The sequence below is a fragment of the Gymnodraco acuticeps genome, unplaced genomic scaffold, assembly GCF_902827175.1.
Source record: "Gymnodraco acuticeps unplaced genomic scaffold, fGymAcu1.1, whole genome shotgun sequence".
Taxonomy (NCBI): domain Eukaryota; kingdom Metazoa; phylum Chordata; class Actinopteri; order Perciformes; family Bathydraconidae; genus Gymnodraco; species Gymnodraco acuticeps.
The window spans coordinates 762,121-783,082 of NW_022990722.1; the positions used below are offsets into that span (position 1 = coordinate 762,121).

The 20,962-nt window shown below is 39.3% G+C and overlaps 1 protein-coding gene across 2 annotated transcripts in view; it reads right to left on the minus strand.

Annotated features, from left to right (window-relative positions):
* Positions 1–20,962, minus strand: part of cnksr1 (connector enhancer of kinase suppressor of Ras 1) — a 37,792-nt gene that overhangs the window by 1,705 nt on the left and 15,125 nt on the right. The window contains exons 5-20 of one of the 2 annotated variants that reach the window (XM_034231751.1): positions 16,776–16,817; positions 16,533–16,652; positions 14,208–14,267; positions 8,840–8,908; positions 8,515–8,640; positions 5,917–6,038; positions 4,661–4,806; positions 3,832–3,992; positions 3,671–3,704; positions 3,013–3,188; positions 2,712–2,785; positions 2,254–2,325; positions 1,672–1,742; positions 1,067–1,128; positions 882–972; positions 433–617 (exon numbers count right to left, since the gene is read on the minus strand). In XM_034231751.1, coding sequence (XP_034087642.1) covers positions 433–617; positions 882–972; positions 1,067–1,128; positions 1,672–1,742; positions 2,254–2,325; positions 2,712–2,785; positions 3,013–3,188; positions 3,671–3,704; positions 3,832–3,992; positions 4,661–4,806; positions 5,917–6,038; positions 8,515–8,640; positions 8,840–8,908; positions 14,208–14,267; positions 16,533–16,652; positions 16,776–16,817 — 1,611 coding nt within the window. The remainder of the gene's footprint in view (positions 1–432; positions 618–881; positions 973–1,066; positions 1,129–1,671; positions 1,743–2,253; positions 2,326–2,711; positions 2,786–3,012; positions 3,189–3,670; positions 3,705–3,831; positions 3,993–4,660; positions 4,807–5,916; positions 6,039–8,514; positions 8,641–8,839; positions 8,909–14,207; positions 14,268–16,532; positions 16,653–16,775; positions 16,818–20,962) is intronic. The other variant, XM_034231752.1, reaches the window with a different exon arrangement.

A 20,962-nucleotide genomic window follows, 5' to 3' on the forward strand; every position in this document is an offset into this window, starting at 1 on the left:
ATGTTATATAATATTTTGTAAAAATAACACAGTTAAAGGAGACACTTTGCATTTTTGGTACTTTTAATTTTCCTACTCCATCAAGATGTTGATGGATACTTACATACTTTAAACAAAGTTACAAAAATATACTAAAAAGTTTGATTCCAGGACTTTTACTTGAACTGAAGTGTTTATGCAGTTTGATTTAAAAAAAAAAAAAAAAATGTTGTTCAACCACTGGGAAAAAAATGTGAGTAAATAAAACACTTCAAGCTGAAAAAATGTTTTCGGATCACTCTTATTTCCTTATCCTCCAGTCACACAGTTATTTCTAATGGGGAAATGCTAAATTAGCTGTATCTGTATTGTATTATTGTCAATACATTTCAATATATATATATTATGTTTGAAGTGTAAGTGGAGACACTCGCCGATGGCTTTTGAGCTCACCTTAAGAGTGCTCTGAAGTGCTCTGAGCGTGTGCGCCTTCTCATTGATGATGGGGTTCTTGTTGCGTCGAATAAACGATTTCCTGAAGTGGTCGTGTGTGAATGGCTGCTCTTTGCCAATCAGAGAGACCCCTCCTTCCTTTATGTTGTTTAGCATCATGCCCATCTCATCCACTGGTCCTCCTTCTCACAGGGACGAACACAGAGAAAGGGAATGAGAATGGAAGGAGAGATATGAAAATGTTAATTAAATCCAAAATATCGCACTGGGGTTTGGTGTTGTTGACGGTTGATTCGGCACAAACATCCTCAGGGTAAAGTCAAGAAAACAAGTCATGATGAAAATGAGTTTTCCACTTACATTATTAAAACATCTATCAGAGTGACGCAGCCTTCACTTATTCAAGAGATCATTCAATGAGAGAGAAAGAAAGAGCTGAGAAGTCAAACCTGTTCCTTTGCTGCCCCCTGTCACAGCACTGACTAATGGCACCTTGTTCGTCTTCCCCTTGGGGCGAGGCAGAGTGTGGGACTGCACTTTCTGAGACACACAATAAGACATCAAATAATCTGAATGCTTCTTCAAATAGTGTGTGTTGTGTGTTTATGCATGTGTTGACTTCAACTGTACCGACCTTGTTTCTTCTACGAGGCGACGGTGATGTCTCGCTTTCTGATTCAGTCTCACTGTAACATTCTGTTCACAAATAAACACAGTTGTTGCATTACTTAAACAACCACAACACTTTATATCATAGTGTATTAGAGCATAAGGTTTTCGGATAAATGTGTCAACAAAAGTGAAAGAATGTCATCACAGTCAACCTTTCTGATCATTTTTAATTGGCTAGTTACACTCAAATAAAATAATAAAACAGTAGGTTCCCAATTAACTCTGCTTGTTAAAGATAATGTAATCCTACATTCTAGGGCCACAAAGATTTAAAAAATGGATTCTTCTGATATGTATATTTTCTCTCATGAATGACTATGATATGATTGAGGTGTCAAGATGTTGGAGATAATGGTTTTGGAGCAGGAGACCCAATAATCATGCCCATTATTCTGGCACCAAAATAAAAGGACACCTCATCATTTATTTAGAAAACCCCAAATTGCAAGTCAGGCAAAATAGATTGTATACGCACCAAAGGAATTGCAAGACATTTTGGGAGAGTAACACGACTAGAAGCGTTTCTAAAGTTCAAACACAAGTAAAGAAATATGAATGTTTCCTAACCTTCTTCACTGTCTGGGCCCGTGTGAAACTTCTTGTGCCTGTGTATGGATGTGATCAGATAGTTGATCCACCTAAAGGCAAAAAGGAGAAGACACGCTTTATCAAAACAGACAAAGCAAATACAATTTATGTTTCAGTAATGCTTCGGGCTCAAAACAAACTGTAGGGGGCAGTGCAGACCAGCACCTAGAGACTGATTTAACACCTTTACCTTCCTCACAACACCATTAATTAAGACCATTTTGGGAGTTAGTCAAACATTATAAAGATGCAATTAGAGCAGGGCATTTAAGAGATCTACTAATGGAGGTTACATACTGCCTCTCTGTTCATCTGTTCTCTAAGGATAGAGGGTGTCGTTTTTCTCATACTGATATTCTGAACAATCTGTGCTGTTGTATTTGCTGTAAAGTGTCTCTACTGTAGGCTATTTTTATTATATGTACAGCACTTTGGCTCGACCAAAAATCGTTTATAAATGTGCTATATAAATAAAACTTGATTTGATTTGATTTGTTTAGGTTAAAGACAAAAAAAAGAGAATAATAGACAACGCTTTTGTTTAACATTAATCCAACTTACTTGCTCATGTCCGTGACATTTTCAGCAGCAAAGAAGAAGTTGTGAAACCTCTGGTGGCACATTTTAAACACGCTAATGGGAAGAGAGAACAGAGAGGCAGAGAGTGAGGGAGGCAGAGACATGAAGCTCACAGAGAAAAAAAACACAGACACATAATCAAATTATCTCCATGAATACAGATTCAGATAAAACAGGCACTTTTATGTAAAGGTTCATTTTGAAAATAGAAAGAAAAAAGCATCTATACGGTTAACTGCATTACGTAAATCGATAAAGCCTGAACAGAACATCTATTGTGCACAGAAACAATTACTTTTTTGTTTCCTACCTACCCAGTGGTGCTAAAAAGATTTAAATACTTTTTGATTACTGCACCATATCCTTCATAATATCAACAAAGTAAAAAACTTGACCTATTTATGGCTGTCAAAAGGATCTTTTATTACGTTCATACTTACTATTTTCTCTTGTGCTCTCCAGCGCTCTCTATGCTGTAGCTGGCTATATTGACAAGACCCTCTGCCTTCTCATCCTGCAGAAAACACATACAAACACACAACTCGTAAAGTTATATGTAAGATTGGCTAAAGAAAATAAAACTAATATATTATTAATAAAATCTATACTGTTGATTGAATCATTATACAACACAATACCAAAAACAATATTGAAATGATCTTGGATGCTCTTTGTTTCAACGGTACAACTTGTTTGAATTGGTTCCGGTTAGATTAACTATTGTCATGGTTTTACTCCCACCTGTTGGGTGTTGTACCAATAAAGACACGGCCCCTTGAGGATGAACCAGAAGCGCTGCCACTTCTGGGCGATGAAGACGCTGCCCTCTCGTCTCTTCTTCCACAGCCAGCCGTCGCAGTCGGGACGGCCCAGCTCGCGGCAGGACACACGGCGCCGACTCATAGCCGTCGTCAATCCTGAGGAGGCCAAAAGAGTAGGGATAAGAGAAAAAGCAGGAAGATTTATTTTCCTTTCTTTTTTACAAACTATAAAAAGGTCTCTTGCATTACAGAGAGCACCAGAAGTATGCAACAAAGGAACAGTGTGTCATGATACCCTTCATGTTATCCTTTTTTTCAATAACTATGTTCATTCTAAAAATAGCACTCCAACTTGTTGATATTCCTCTTTCTTTTTCTTATCAGCATGGCTTATTTTAGTAGAACCATGTCCATTGTGTCCATGTTAAGTCCTGCGGATAGATCCTTTAATCCCGAGTTAACATTTTCTAGAATCTTTAAAAAATATATGTTTTCATATGCTGCTCTTAAAGGACTATGCTTGCCTTTGCTTTGACATTGAATTGCTGTGAACCCTCTGCTGTCTTCAATTCAGTGCAACCTAGTTTTGGTATTGATTTAAACTTAAATTCATATAGTATAACAGATTCAACTTTCACCTTTTGTTGAAGTCTTGTTTGTGTCCTTATGGCCCTGAAAGAAAGCAGAGTATATTCGGTGTTTAATTCAAAGGTAGGTTAAAGAACATCCATAATGGGTCTCAACATGTTTAAAATGTCTAGCAGAATAGGTTTGAATGTATTCTTCTTTTCTCTCTTACCGTGTGTCCCACCATTTCAGGGCAGGAACTGATGCTGGCTGTTTCCTGGTCGACTGCCAGAGGTGAAGAACTTCTGAATAACACAAGGGGAGAAGGACTTCTGGGTGACAGAGACCGGTCTCGTCTTGGTCTTGGGGAGAGCCTTAAACTCTCAAAATCCCCTGAGGAACACACAGAGTCAATTCTACTATTTGTGTTTACAGTCAAGTGACAGAAAAACTATTTAACACACCATCATACTAACATAAATATGTGACATCAGTCAGCGATCCACATTAAGAAGTATTTAGTACAACTGACTTCCTTGTATCTAGGCGACAAATGTTATTGGTGTGCACTGTACAAACGGAAGGTAAGACATCCCACTCAGTATTACTCCGACTGCTTTTCCATTAGGAGAGATTTTTGTGTTTTGTTGACATCCAACCCCTTTTAGGTCACAGTTTGAAATCCTTTTAATGTCACCGTAAATGCAAATTCAGTTCAGTTTATTAAAATATTGAAAAGCACCTACAATCCGAGGCTACAAAACTAAGAAAATCATACTTGTATCAACCGCCGGCGTCTACACTGCTTACACTGAGATCTCAGAGCGAAAAGTATTTTCCAAATGGCGTTTTTATAGCAAAAGTATGAAGGCTTTATCATCGTGACCTGCAGACGGTGTGTTTTGGTTGTCCTTCTTTACATTATTTAGCGTTCTTTCATATATTGAGAAGGCTTAAGCAGTAGATTCTTTCATATCTCTTTACCAAAGAACACCAGTCTCTAAAAAAACACTCTGTTTATGTTCCATTTCATATCCTGTACGCTCTCCTATGTTTCTTACCTGAGGCGGACTGTGGTGACAGCCCTCCCTGGTGGCTTTGATATGAAGGGAGATTCAGAGTCCCATCCAGCTGACTGTCAGAGGACAGCTCTGATTCCTCCTGTCCCGCAGGCTGCTGAAGGACCTCTGGCCCATGAATGGCTTTCCTGCAATGGAAAACACATGGAAAACCACTCACAGACATTACAGTGCATTAAGGTGCCTCTTAAAAGCTTTGTCAGAGATGTGCCTGTGTTGCCTTTTATAAAGGTGAAATATGGCTCTGTGCTTTATGTCAGTAGTCTAAAGTTGTTTTTCTTTCCCTAGACTGGAGTTAAAGTGTATCAGGATGTGACAGGATGATATATAACCTTAATGCAACATCCCCGCCTACTCCCTCCATTTGTCTGAGTACGCCTGCTCTCCATCAGCTCACACTGTCTCCTTTTGCCTCTCCATCACTCTCTATCCTCCCTTTTTTTTAGCCTGCTTCTTTATTCCTTTATCTCTCCAAAAGTCCCTCATCTATTCGTCTATCAGTTTATCTTTCCCTGTTCTCTCATTTCCAGTCAGCCGTGGGTTGAGGGTGTGTTTGATGGTGGAATTTATAGCGTTTGCAGTGTGACCTCATTGAAAAACGTACCAGGTCCTGGCAGATGAATGAGGTCAAAAGGGCTTGAGGGAGGTTCAGCTCTATTGGGTAAATCCTTGGTAGTTTAGTGAACCAAACTAGAGTCCAATCAGCTCTGAGATTTACGGTTATTACATCTAGAAACAGACTCGATTTTATGGATTATAGGGAAACTAAAGAAGAATGTATTTTGGATGAGAGACTCTAGGTACAGCAGGAAAGAAAGCGTCAAAGCAATCATTTCATCCACTTTTCATTTGGCATATTTTGTTCATGTATGGTCTTATGTCCATTTACTTTATTCTGTGTTTAAGATCTGACACGCCCCTCTCTGAGTGCCATTCAATTACAGTGGAGCTGTATACTTTATCAACCCATATCATTAATTCCAGGCCTCTTTGTTAGTGTTGTCAAGGTTTGATTGTGGAAAGTCTGTGTAAGTGCCTTGTTCAATTATTCTTGGCAACTTTAAAGGAAGCCTTGAATGGATTCTCTGCAATTTATTTAGCTTCCACTTGTTCTCCAGTTTGGTAGTTATTTAGGCAGCTAGGCCTCCTTTAAAAAGCTATTGAAATCCACTTTGGTCCATGTAGGCAACAAGAGATATAAAAAGAACAAATAGAGTGACAGCTAATGTAGCTCTCACCTAAAAGACAGGGACCTGACGGAGGCTGCAACCCTCTCAAAGATGGAGTGCCTCGGGTTCTCCTCGTCCTCGTCCTCTTCCTCTTCCCCTTCTGACCTCTCTTCCTTCTCCTCTTCCTCCTTCTGGAAAGAAATGAGCATACATACAAATCTATGAGTGGGCTCTCTAAACTGTGTTTATTCAGGAGTTAGTGGAGGGTAAGGAGGCGGATGTCATGTGGATTGTAATAGCAGCTTTCTCCTCAGGTCTCCATCCACTCACTCTGTGGTTTGGGAGATGAGAAAACACACAGACACAAACACACACACACACAAACACATACACATACAGTCTGTGAAACTTTTGCTTAAAGCAGGGCATCTAGCAAGGGCAATAAGGAGCTGAATCACATCTCCCTATGTGCGTTTTCTCACCCTAAGGCTGCAGCTAGATCTGAGATTGACATGGTAATAGTCACAAGGGGGTGTGAAATGCACACTGTGCACATCTCAGATTCAATATGTAGTTCAGTGTGGATGACCTTACATTTGTTTACGTTAAACACGGCCAAAACTGAAGTTATTGTACTCGGCCCAAAGAATCTACGAAACAAATTATCTAAAGATATACTAACTATGGATGGCATTAATTTGGCCTCCAGTGAGACTGTAAGGAACCTTGGTGTTATATTTGATCAGGATTTATCCTTTAACGCCCACATAAAATCAATCTAAAGGACCGCCTACTTCCATCTACGTAACATTGCAAAAGTTAGGCATATCTTGCCTCAAAACGATGCAGAGAAACTAGTCCATGCATTTGTTACTTCAAGGCTGGATTATTGTAACTCTTTATTATCAGGGTGTACCAAAAAGTCAGGTAAGTTGATTCAGCTAATTCAAAATGCTGCAGCACGCGTACTAACCAGAGTTCGGAAAAGGGTTGCTTGCTACTCCTTTCCTTCAACCTATCCTAAGGGAGTCCATGTACGCTGACACGTTGTGTTCCTTACTTCTTACTTGCTACCCCTTTCCCTCAACCTATCCTAAGGGAGTGCATGTATGTAGACACGTTAGTTTTGCTGCTATAGGCTTAGACTGTCGGGGGACACCTGACTCCTTCTCTCTGTCTGTACCTGTGTACTCTCATGTTCCGAATAACCCAGCTTCCCCCAAATTTCATTTTGGTGTCTATCTACGCCGGGATCCTGAGTCGTGGCTGATCCTGTGTTCTGGATCCTGCATCCTGAGTCCTGGATCCGGAGTACTGGATCATGAGTCCTGGATCCTTAGTGCTGAGTCCTGGATCCTGTGTCCTGGATCCTCTATCCTGAGTCCTGGATTTGAGTCCTGGACTTCGAGTCGTGGCTGAACCTATCACTGTGGTCCTGCCTGACTCTCATCATACTACTTCCCTGATGGCTCCCACAGGACTGTTGACATCCTTGTGGATTCATCTTCTTATTATAGACACATGCATTTCCAAACATTTGGTCTTTCCAAACATTTAGTCTACCTACGCTGTAAAATGTATTATCTCTTCGATTTACACATGGCATCTATTGCACGTCTGTCCGTCCTGGGAGAGGGATCCCTCCTCTGTTGCTCTCCCTGAGGTTTCTCCCATTTCCCTTTTAAACTGTGGGGTTTTCTCTGGAAGTTTTTCCTTGTACGATGTGAGGGTCTAAGGACAGAAGGTGTCGTATTGTCATACTGATATTCTGTACAAACTGTGAAGTCCACTGAGACAAATATAACATTTGTTATATTGGGCTATATAAATAAAGATTGATTGATTGATTGACAGTCGCCATAGTGAGTGAGTGTTGAACGGAAATCGACGAGGGGATTGTCGTGATGAGCTTCGGGTTCCCCGGACACAAAATGTGTGAATAGGACCATTTCTGAAGGATGATAGGACGTTTGAACCTGGGTGTAATCATCCTAAACGGAGACTAAGTGGCAGAATATGTCAATTGTACGTGTGAAACATAACACTGTTGTCATGGGGCTCCTTCTAATGGTTTCACAAACTTGATTGCACAATTTCAAAATGAAGTTTTCAGGCCCACAAGCTCATGAGGCAAAGTGTGAGTAACAAGAAGAATATCATGCTTGAGAAATGTGTGGGGTGAGTAATTGTTCATCCTGGTATACAGTGATTTTATGCACAGTTTCCCTCGTGTTGTGTCAAAATGGCGTTTGAAGTGAAGATACTTTACTAGCACAATGATGTTATAACTTAAACTGTTAATTAATTATAAAGATATTCTGTTAATGTATTACGTTATGTCTTCTCTTGTTTTAGAGAATGATTACATCAATTACATTTTAATTTTCTACAGCTTTTGCAAGTTATTCAATCTGCACTTGAGATTGTGAATTATTTGATATTACTTGTGTACAAATCTTACTATTTGGACCATGAATTTCTAAAGCAATGATGATGAAAATCTATCCATTTGTTTCGGAAAATACACTTCTAACATGATGATAGTCATCCTCTGGGTACTAGCAACACATCCATTTTTTATTTCCTGGACTGTACTGCGGCGGATTACAGTTTCCTATATAATAAATACAGCACATTCACACTTTTCATTTGCTAATGATACCTGACCTGTCTGGAGGAGAGCCGGATTGGGTTTCTGCGTCGCACTGACCCGGGAATCTTCTTCAGGACCAGAGTCACTCCGCTGGGATTCTCCTGCAGCTTCTTCACAAGGTTAGCTCTGCTCCAGCCCACCTGACGGAGCATTATTACACTTTGAAGGTTATTGAATGAGACACGGGATCTTTTAGCAGGAACATCTATTATTACAGGGATGTCTCATTTACTTTGTAGCTTAGACATAAGACTGAGAGGATATGCAACTCAATGGAGCAGTGAAACATAATGTATTTACAGCCTTCTGTATGAATACTGTATGTATTGTTGAACTCACCACTATCTGGTCGTTGACTTGAATCACCTCATCTCCGGCCAAAATCTTCAAATAGGCATCATCTGAAGACTGCAATAGAAGGGAAATCAACAGAAATAAGAAATCAAAATAACAAAAATCCAGCTGAATTTGTTTATTTAACAACAACTTGTGCTAATATCCACAGTGACTTGCAATGAGTGAGGACATACAGATTAAGTGAAGTGCTGTACTGTGCATTGCTGTGACATTATTGGATGTCGAACACTCTTTTTGTAACTACTGTATGAGGGCATGTTTATCAACTCTTCTAACACTATATCATTTTGATGTATGTATTTGTTTTCATACATCATGGACAAATTTGTGTATGCTGACATTTCCAAAAATGAAAAATAAATGTCATAGTTGTTCTTATGACATGGTAGTTTATCATAAATTACAAAATGTTACAGTAAAGCAAGTTACAATGCAGGACCCTTAAATAAAAAACGTTATCATTGTATGCCTGCCAGTAGCTTTGCCGATATCTGTGTTGATAGGTAATAGATTAAGAGCGGTGAATCATAGAAACAGGAAGCGCTCAAACGTTTGTGTGAGTGTATCTAATTTAGCAGTGATTCCATGTCAGCCACAGCTTGTTACAAAAAACATTACTGATAGTGTGTTTAACAAACTTAAACTAGCTTTATTAAATGTCAGGTCTTTGGCAGGAAAAACATTTTTAATCAATGATTTAATCACTGAGCACAATCTCGATTTTATGTTTTTAACAGAAACTTGGATTGAACAAAATAACAGTGCAGCTGTTCTTATCGAATCAACCCCTCCCAACTTTAGTTTTATGAGTCAGGAAAGAATGCATAAGAAAGGGGGTGGAGTTGCTATTCTGTTCAATGATTCCCTTCAATGCAGGAAGACATCGTATGGAAACTTTGATTCTTTTGAATATGTGGCCCTTCAGCTGAAATGCTCCTCTCGAGCTCTGTTCCTAAATATCTATAGACCACCCAAATACTGTGCAAGCTTTTTTGATGACTTTACTGAACTGCTGTCTATAGTGTGTATTGACTTTGACCGTCTAGTCATTGTTGGTGATTTTAACATCCATGTTGACAACCCCCAGGACAGAGGGGCTAAAGAACTGTTTTGTGTTCTTGATAGCTATGGACTGACTCAGCATGTGACGGAGCCCACGCACAATAAGGGGCACACTCTGGACTTAATTATCTCAAAGGGTCTGAATATCTCTAAGGTTGTGGTGACTGATGTTGCACTCTCTGACCATTCCTGTGTTTTCTTTGAGAGCTCTATTTCTGTTCACAAAAATGTTCAAAAAGAGGTAACCACAAAGCGATATTTAACTGAAAATACTAGGGAAATGTTTACTCAGAATTTCTCTTCCACACTTGCCCCTGCCAACATCTCAGTAAATGAGCTAGTAGATCATTTTAATTCAAAAATTAAAAATGTTATAGATGCCATTGCTCCAACTAAGGTAAAGGAAGTGTCTGGCAAGAAAATATCTCCATGGAGAAAGGCCATGACCGTGAAAACAGAAAAAAGAGAATGTCGAAAAGCTGAACGCAGGTGGCGAAAAACAAATCTCCAGGTTCACTTTGAAATCTATAAAGAGAGACTTGGCCTTTATAATTTGGAATTGAAAAACGCACGACAATCGTTCTTCTCTGACATCATTACCAAAAACAAAAACAACGCACGTGCCTTGTTTGCTACCGTCGACAGACTAACTAACCCCCCAGTGTCAGTAGCCTCTGAATTTCTATCCACCAGGGCGTGCAATGATTTTGCCTCCTTCTTCACTGACAAAATTCAGAAAATCAGACAAGCAGTCAGTGCCTCTGCATCAGGAACAGCAAATGTGTTGTCCCCATCTCCACTTAACATCAATTCAGACATCATGACACAATTCCATCAGATTAATGATAAAAACCTAGAGGACATTATTCAACTTCTGAAATCCTCCTCCTGCTGCCTTGATATTATTCCAACAGGATTTTTCAAAGATGTTTTGCCTTGCATGGCCTCAGATCTACTTCATATAGTAAACAAATCTCTTCACTCAAGTATTTTTCCACAGGCCCTGAAAACTGCAGTCATTAAACCGCTCTTAAAAAAGAATAATCTAGATGCTTCAGTAATGAACAATTACAGGCCCATATCAAACCTCCCATTTCTAGGTAAAATCATTGAAAAAGTTGTTTTTCAACAGTTGAGTAATTTCTTGCATTTAAATAACTGTTTTGATGTGTTCCAATCAGGCTTTCGTCCAAACCACAGCACTGAGACTGCTCTTGTAAAGGTCTTTAATGACATCCACTTAAACACAGACAGTGGCAGAACTTCAGTGTTAGTATTATTAGATCTCAGTGCTGCGTTTGACACTGTTGACCACAGCATATTACTAGACCGACTGGAGAACTGGGTGGGACTTTCGGAAACAGTTCTGAATTGGTTTGAATCCTACTTAAAGGACAGAAACAACTTTGTTTCTATAGGTAAATACACATCTGAGTTGACAAATATGACATGTGGGGTTCCTCAAGGCTCCATCTTGGGGCCTCTTCTCTTTAACATCTACATGCTACCACTGGCTTAGATAATGACGAACAACAAAATAAGTTACCATAGCTATGCAGATGACACACAAATTTACGTAACAATTTCACCAGGAGACTATGCTCCAATTCAAACACTGAGTAAGTGCATTGAACAAATCAATGACTGGATGTGTCAGAACTTTCTCCAATTAAACAAAGATAAAACTGAGGTAATGGTTTTTGGAGCCAAGGCAGAACGTATAAAAGTTAGCGCTGAGCTTCAGTGTGCAATGTTCAAAACAACAGATAAAGCCAGAAATCTAGGTGTAGTCATGGACTCTGACCTGAGTTTCAACAGTCACATTAAAACTGTTACTAAATCAGCCTACTATCACCTAAAGAATATATCTAGGATTAAAAGACTAATGTCAAAGCAGGATTTGGAAAAACTTGTCCATGCTTTTATCTTCAGTAGACTCGACTACTGCAATGGTGTCTTCACAGGTCTCACTAAAAAATCTATTAGGAAGCTGCAGCTAATTCAGAACGCTGCTGCTCGAGTCCTCACTAACACTAAGAAAGTGGATCACATCACTCCAGTTCTGAAGTCTTTACACTGGCTTCCTGTGTGTCAAAGAATAGATTTCAAAATACTGCTGCACTGAATGGTTTAGGCCCAAAATACATTTCTGACCTCCTGCTAAATTATGAACCATCCAGATCTCTCAGGTCTTCAGGGACTGGTCAGCTTTCTGTCCCCAGAGTCAGAACTAAACATGGTAAAGCAGCGTTCAGTTATTATGCTCCAAATATCTGGAACAAACTCCCAGAAACCTGCAGGTCCGCTGCAACTCTTACTACTTTTAAATCCAGGCTGAAGACTTTTCTTTTTGTCGCTGCTTTTAATTGAACTATTCATATCTTAGACTGCACTGTAACTTTTATCCATGTATTTTTTCTTTTAATGTTTATTTTATTAGCTTTTCTTTTTAATGACTGATTTTAAATGCCATTTTCTTAATGTCTTTCGTTTTTTGTAAAGCACTTTGAATTGCCTTGTGTTGGAAAGTGCTATATAAATAAACTTGCCTTGCCTTGCCCTTGCCTATGTATCCTTTTGTAAATGTCTGTGCTTGGTTAATTGTAAGGAGAAACCTGACAAATCAAGAAAAAGCATAATATTCTGTTTAAAATATAGCTTACAGTTATTTAATACAACTGCAAGTAATAAAAGGAATAGCTTCCATGGTACTTTAAAGTCTATAAACTTATATCACCCACGCTAATGAGAAATAAGACATGAATCCTAAGGTGATCCACTGAACTGGCTCAGTGGAAACCTTACAGTAACAGGACCCCGGTTGATTGTATAATTGTTCGGTGTTTCTCTGTGGGAGGCAGCACAGAGGTAATGCACTGAGGCTGTACTGTGTGTGTGTGTGTGTGTGTGTGTGTGTGTGTGTGTGTGTGTGTGTGTGTGTGTGTGTGTGTGTGTGTGTGTGTGTGTGTGTGTGTGTGTGTGTGTGTGTGTGTGTGTGTGTGTGTGTGTGTGTGTGTGTGTGTGTGTGTGTGTGTGTGTGTGTGTGTGTGTGGCCAGTGGTCACGTCCCTCCTTAGCAGTCCGCTGTTCTGATGCAAGTTCAGTAGCTAGGAGTCGAGGGTACTCTGCTGTTGACATCATGGAAAAATAACATCTCCGTCTCACTGTCTCAAAGGAGAACTGCCCTCGCACTCTTTTTACAAGCCCTCCTTATTCTGCCAAACAAACACTGCTCCATCTTTGTATCGCTCCAGAGCTTATTACACAAGCTTTCTTTATCTAACAGATCTTCAGCTCTCTTAGAAGGTTGTGTAACTCTGCTCCTTCTATGGGAAGATGTTCTTTTCCTAGTTGTATTCAGTTTAACGATAAGCTACTATAAATGTGACTATACAAATATTCAGAGGTCACTTGTCTCATCGTCTACTTGAATCAAATGGCATATAAACAAATTAAAATAAGGGGAAAAATGTGTTCTATTGCAGTTTATCTCCATCTTTAACTTTAATAAGAGTAAAATAGTGCCACAATACACATGCAACTCTCATATACTGAAAGATGTTTTGTGTTTACACGCAGTCCGCAGCATTAATAACAAGCAGCCTCAAGTTGATATTTATAAATGCCAGCAGCACGAGGGCTCAGATTGCTTTTCATTTCAAAGCAGTGATGCAAAGAAAGATAAGCCAACAGCTAAAAATAATGGGTCACACAAAAGTACTTGCAAGGGGATTTCCAAGATTTCTGCTTAGTCCAGAGCTCATGCTTCCAAATTAAAATAGTTTATACTTTGAGTATGCATAGCAGAAGTCAGAGCAGAAAAAACATGACTACTAAACCCAATAAATGACATGTTATTGTCACAAACATAGAAAAGAGTTGATGTGTAGCCAGAAATGGGAAAACTGATAATTTAACTTCTTTACACTCTCACAACTGAACATATACTTCCAGTTTCGTCTAGATCAGAGAATCAGAAAAAGTGCAAAAGCAGATCTTCACTCTCCTTTAGGAGTGAGCGAGTATTACAAGTGTTATCTCCTTCAGGATCGGACAAGTCGGAGCACTTTTTAAACAAGACAGAACCGGTTCAGGAATAAAATAATGTGAAACTGTTTGGTCGTAACCTCAAGCCACATGGCTCTTGCAAAGACACAAATCATAGTTGAAGATAACCTTTTGATCTGGAGTTTAGGAGTAGCAGTGGATTGGTTAAGAGCACAGAGATGGTTAACCCTTCATGTGGATTTGTGGGCTGAGTCTACAGAGAAAGTAAATGAGAGTCTGACCTCTGCAGCAGTCCCGGTCACGAAGTGGTTACTGGAGCTGGTGGATGTTATCTCAATACCCTATGAGAGAGAAAAACAGAGAAATCAAATTTCAGTGAAACCATCAACTTTGATACAAAATGTCGCACAGAGTCAAAGGAGTCACCAAAATGGACACATAAACCTAGATATATCTTGTTACTGTCATCTCTGATGGAGGCTTTGGGGCTATTGATGTGTGTCTCCAGATGTATTGATGGTTCAGCCTGTAATTACCCATCAGCCTTTATTGATTGATTATTTTGAGTCATAAGCCAACTTGTCACACCCCAGAAAGCCCAGATCACATAATCAATATGTATCACATGGCAACAGACAAGCAGAGACAAAAACATTATTTCCTCCCATCCCTTAAATAGACTAGTACATTTTGTTTATCATTATAAATCAACCCATTTGCTGAAAGAATCCAGGTCCTTTTAAGATAAGTAAGAGATAACATACAGATCTGGTTAAACTAAACCTCTGTATTTATCATTTATACTGCAGGATATAAACAATTTAAAGGCAAATATGCCCTAAGTGGAAGCTGCTGTAATACAGTGTTGTAAAACACAGTTGTGATATATGCGATATGTCCTAATAGGAGAAGCTTATACCAATGCTGTACATTAAAAAAAGGAATAAAACCATGACTTCCTCTGCTTTAAATCACAACATTTACATGCAATGCACAAGGAAATTGGCTGGGATTCTATGTGTTACTCATATCTATCACTGCATGTACACAATGCAAGCGTTTACTTTTAGATTCCCATTTACTTTATGAATGATGCACTTATGGGTCATGTTTTCTACATTCAGTGAATTATGATTATTCTGGCCTTACTGCTCTTTTCTTCCGTCTTTAGTCCTATTACTTTAAACATGTTTTCATACAACTCTGATGTGTTTCAATCAAATCCACTCTCTCAGCCAAGGATCATCATGTTTTGTTGCTAGAAGTTGAGCCCATTTATTGAAATTACTTTCTTCCACTAAATACAAATTGTGAAGAAGTTCTCCCAACAGTTTAGCTACAACCTGCTCCGTTCACACACCTGCAACCACCCAGAGACACACGCAATTACGTATCCATAGACGCAAACTACATGAAGCTTGGCTAGGTGAGGAAGGAGAGCTGACAAATCTGCTTTCAAGACAACACTCTGGGGATGATTATGAAGGCCAATCGAGCGAGAGCGAGCACCAGGAAATTGGACTGCTATTATCATCTAACATGGGAGATTTTTACCTAATGGGCTGAGCACACAAAGGGGTAAAAAAATTGGACAAATGCATACTTAAAAATAAACTAAAAGCACACTAGATTATGCAAATAACAGGCAGAGAGGAGAGTTATAATTGCTTTACTGAATGTACTGACTGATGGCTAAAGCATTAAGACAAGGGGAGAGGCGGGAGGGAGAACCTTGAGTTAGGTGAAAGAAGAGATGAGTGAATCCAAACGATAATGGAAGACTTCAGGCAGAGATGAAGGCAGAAAATGAATACTGAAAATGATAGAGAGAGTAAAAGAAGATAAGAACAATTTGTATGTGTTAATTTTCAAGAAGCGGCTAAAGTGATAACATGGTCACAGGATTTTTAAAACCCTGGCAATGATGAGATGGTCAGATGCTGCACAGATGAGGCGAACCAAAAAGAAACACCCAGAGGAGACCAGGAAAGATATCTGATTGCTGATTATCATTATCAATTTTACAAATGTATTAAGGATTATCAATCAATCAATCAATCAAGAATTCCTGTCCTGTGTTAGACTCCTATAAGTGTCGCTGCTCTGACTTCTGAGATTAATTAGCGGATTAAAAAGATATCTTGTTGAAGCTTTCCTTATTGATTACATCCATGATTATTTTCTTGATTCATTTTGAAAAGTTGAATAAATACATATCACAGTATTGCAGGTTATAAGATAAAGTAAGTCTGAAACTAAAAAAACATAACATTACCGTCAGATAAAAATAAAAATCGTGAATCAACACGTTTTTCCAGTTGAGAAGGGACGAGGGAATATTTCACATCTTTGGTTGTGAAGTATATCAAATATATCAATTATAATCAAAAGCATGAGAGTAAATTGTTATAATTCTTATATTTGGTAAAGTTACTGTAATGCTGTAAAAAGTAGAGTTAGTGTCAGAAATAAAAAGGGTGGCAAAGGGAACAAATGCCTCAAGAAATGTGAAAATTCCATGAATAAAACTTTGATCAAGTGTTGCCCCAAGACGTCCACATTTATCAAAAACAAAAGGTCAGTTATTTAGAGAAAAGAGGCTTTACCAGATGATCACCAGGTGACACAGGCACTAGGTCCACACTCTCCAGCTGAGCACTATGGGTAAGAAGATTCTCAGGGCTCGAACTCAGGATCTCATCACACACCGACACCAACTGACGGCACTAGAGAATACAAAAGAAACACCATCTATCATCAAGATATCTCATTCAATCGTTCACAAAATAAAAAGGAAACTGAAATAACTATAAATGTAGTTTAGTCCGCAAAATTACACAAATACTCACTTCAGATATGATGTCCTTCTCCTTTTCATAGACAGTGGTATCCTATACGATGATTGAAACAACATGGCATTAGTTCCATCTAAACAGCATACCAAAATGACACCCCAGCTGTAATTGATTTGTGGAAATGGGACAGTCTGACTCAAAACTCATGTCCTATTTCCTCTTCACAGCATGAGTCAGGAAGTGAAAGGCCAAAGGGTATCCATAGGAAAATGAGTCATTACTTCAGATCTTCACTGGTATTTTACTGGATATCATAGAAGCGCTTTTGTATAATTACATGTTACTTGTTAGACGCTTTTATCTTAATTGTAAACAAAATGAAATTAAGCACTTAAACACTAAATTAAGCACTTAAACACTAGCTATTCTATGAAATTTGCAGTACAGCAAGAGGGCAATTGATTTTGCGGAGTGTAATGTCCACATTACCCGAGGGCTGAAAATAATCCCCACAAGCACACATGTAAAACACACTTCCTGTGGTCAATTTCACAGTTACTAGAATCAGTGAAACTAAACAGCCTAATCTGTGGTTGAGTGAAAGATGCTCCTAAAGGCACTATGACTATGACTGGGCCTGGGAACCAAATAAATGAGGGGGAGGTTTTGAATTTAGGATCAATAAAAGTACCTCTTATCTTATCTTGTCTTAAGATGAAGGGTAAAAAAGGAAGAGGGTAGATGTTTACACAGCGAAGAATAGCCTAATATTTGAATAGACTAAGGCCAAATACCATTATTGCTTAAGCTTATTACATTACATTGCATTTAGCTGACGCTTTTATCCAAAGCGACTTACAATAAGTACATTCGACCAGGAAGACACAACCTTGAAGAAAACAGAATCATATAAGTACATCAGGTTTCATATTAGGCTTATTTGCAAGGCCTGATGATATGATGAGTTACATAAAGGATTGTAAGGGGAAACTAATCCCTGTATGTAACGAGGGATCAACAGAGAACACGGTTGGATTTCTGGGCTAATTAAAGGCTGTGACAAGGGGAGGGGGGGGAGGACTTGGAGAAGTTGATGTCATGACTGCTGGTCACTTCAACTGGCCGCTTGGTGTTTGTTTTGCTTTTGAGTGTGACTACTTGAGATATGCAGAACCCGATTTATATATTTATTTACACCACAGTGTTTGTGCCACATAATGCCATAGACGAAATTGCAAGAAAGAATTATAAGAAGAATCCACTGCCCTGCTAGCAACTCTGTGTGGTTGCTGTGGGTCACAGTAATGCTCAACCTAAATGCTAATGTCCCCATGCTAACATGCTCGCAATGACAATTGCTATTACTGATGCAAGCATGCTTACATTTGCTAATTAGCAGCATTAAAAAAAGTAAAGCCGAGGCATTTGGTCATACACCAGAGTTATTAAAGTTCATCATAGAGGGAACATTAAACATTGTACAACATTTTAGAGCAATTTGTCCGATAGTTGTTTACACATTTAACGTTAGTCTACATGTTAACCTTATGGTAGTGCTTGATGCTAAATCCTATAAGGACCATCGATGTCTGAGAAATATTTAATTGCAATCCGTCCAATGGATAATACATTAGGGCAGGGGTCGGCAACCCGCGGCCCACAGGCCGCATGCGGCCCTTTAAGCCCTCTGCTCTGGCTCCCTTGAGCCCTCTGCTCTGGCTCCCTTGAGCCCTCTGCTCTGGCTCCAGAGCGCCTTTTCTTGGAGGCAAATAACCTGACCCCCGGCTCGATGAGCGAACTATGGATAAATCAAAGACAAGTACCGGAGGAACACATAATTTAATTCTGTGTGGACAGAGTTATATGCTTTCACAGCAAACGATGCTGGTTTACCGGTATGTTTGATATGTAGAGAGAAGTTGTCAACGGTGGTGCAGCCTTTACGTATCGAGGAACAACACGGGAGAGGAAGACAGCTGACGATCTTCAGTCATAATTCAATCGGGTATGTAATTTATTTCAGAAAACACTTTTTGTTATATTCCATGGAATGCTCTTAACGTCCCGATAGCAATGAATATATTAAATTTTTATTAAATCCATAAAAAAACGTAAAAAGCACGACCAATCATCTGAGCCGGCCCGGCTAAAGTAACTGGATGGCCTACCTGCCTGTCAGCCTTCTGTGCACAAACTTATCTCGTGCCCTCATTGGTCATGTGCGCGTTCGTGTGTGTTGGAGGAGGGACTCTAAGAAAGTCTGAAGGAAGAGGCATATTTTTTCCGGTTGTGTACTTTCAAATTCTAGCGCACTCGAGCTGGTTTCTCCATTCTACCCTACCTTTAAAGGTGGGGTAGGTAAGTTTGAGAAACCGGCTCGAGATACACTTGTTGTTATATTCCATGGAATGCTCTTAACATCCCGATAGCAATGAATATCTTAAGTGCTTTGACAAAAAATCCATTAAAAAATGTCATCTGTGGAAGCCGTAATACTGTAAAAAGTACAACCAATCCGTTTAGCCGGCCCGGCTAAACGGATTGGATTGCTGTCCTGTCTGTCAGCCTTCCATCTCGTGCACGCACAAATGTATCTCGTGCCGTCAATGGGCGTGCATTGCAGCAGCAGGCGGCCACTTTCACCAGTCTGCTGACGTCATGTGCGCGTTCATGTGTGTTGGAGGAGGTGCTCTGTAAGGAAGTCTGAAGGAAGGGGCGGATTCTTTTCGGCTGTGTACTTTCAAATGTTCGTGCACTCGAGCCGGTTTCTGAAACTTACCTACCCCACCTTTAACCCTTTTTAGGGTGCAGCTATAGGTTTTATTTATTTCAAAGTGGGCCCATTTTAATAATTTTTTTTTTTCCTTCAAATGTGCAGAGGACTCTCCATGTGCTGTGTTTAATTTATTTTAAAGTAGGCCTGTGTATTATTTTTAATTCTCCTTATTACATGTAATTTGCTAGACGCTTTTATCCAAAGCGACTAACATACATTCAGTTCTGTGGACAATCTCCACAGGAGCAATTTGGGGTGAAGTGTCTTGCCCAGGGACACAACGACATGCTGACGCAGTGGGACTCGAACTTGCTACCCTGTGATTCGAAGTCCAGCACACTAACCACTGAGCCACAGCCTCCCAAGAGTTCTTTGTTTCTTATTAGAGGTTAACAGTTTTATATCATGTAATAAATAGCCTAATAAATGCAAAAAAACTGTAGTTTTTGTCTGATATAACAATAAAAAACTATGAAATATGTTTTGCGGCTCTAGACAAAAAAATGTTTTGGAAAAAGGAGCAAAATGGCTCTTTTGGTCAAAAAGGTTGCAGACCCCTGCATTAGGGGAATAAAAATGATTGTTGTTCAACTATGGCAAAGCAAGTTAAGCAAGTAATGTTACGCTACATGTCAGCAGGATTCACTGTTTAAATTGTTACAAATACTGAAACAGTGGTTTAATCCAAGAACAGAAAATCTCAGTACTTTGCCAGATCCTCTACTAAGTGTGATTTAGTAGCTGAGTGGCAACAGAGAGTTTCAAATCTTGTTGGCACTTCCTACTGCACACTTCATCATTTATACTTTCGCCTCATTAGTAACACCTCCTTATTTCCAGCATCTCTCAATTGCTTTTTAGGCAATATCCACATCTGTGCTTTTCAATTGTATTTCGAGCTGCTTGAAGCTTCCCCATAACATCACAACCTGTTCTGCATTTCTTTTTAAAAGGAAATGACACATTGAGATTGTGAGTTGTGCGACAGGTATACTTCTGCCATGAAACATACACTCACAACCACAAATACATTCAACCCTAATCCCTTTCTGATTGAATTGAACCTATTTCACAAGTGTATTAAAGGGATAGTGGAAATCCGCGAATTTTGGGTTTAACTTATGTATTTTTATTAAAAATAAGCATAATAAACAATTTTTTTTAATTTCATGCGCCTAGTTTCATTTTATTTTCAATTTGACTGTGCCCTCTCAATGAAACGAAATACTTCGGGAATCGTCGGGAATCTTCGGGTGATGACGAGAGCATAGGAAGACGGGCACAAACAATGGCGGACATTCAATATCATTTGCATGTGAATAGCCGACCTTTATTATGGTGAATAGATGTGTTTTGTATGGCTGTAGTGCGACAGCAAATGCAGAGAATGGCGTATCGACGCATGCGTTTCCAAGAAACCCAGCCATTCGTCGTCAGTGGGTGAAATGTGTTCAGATAACACGGG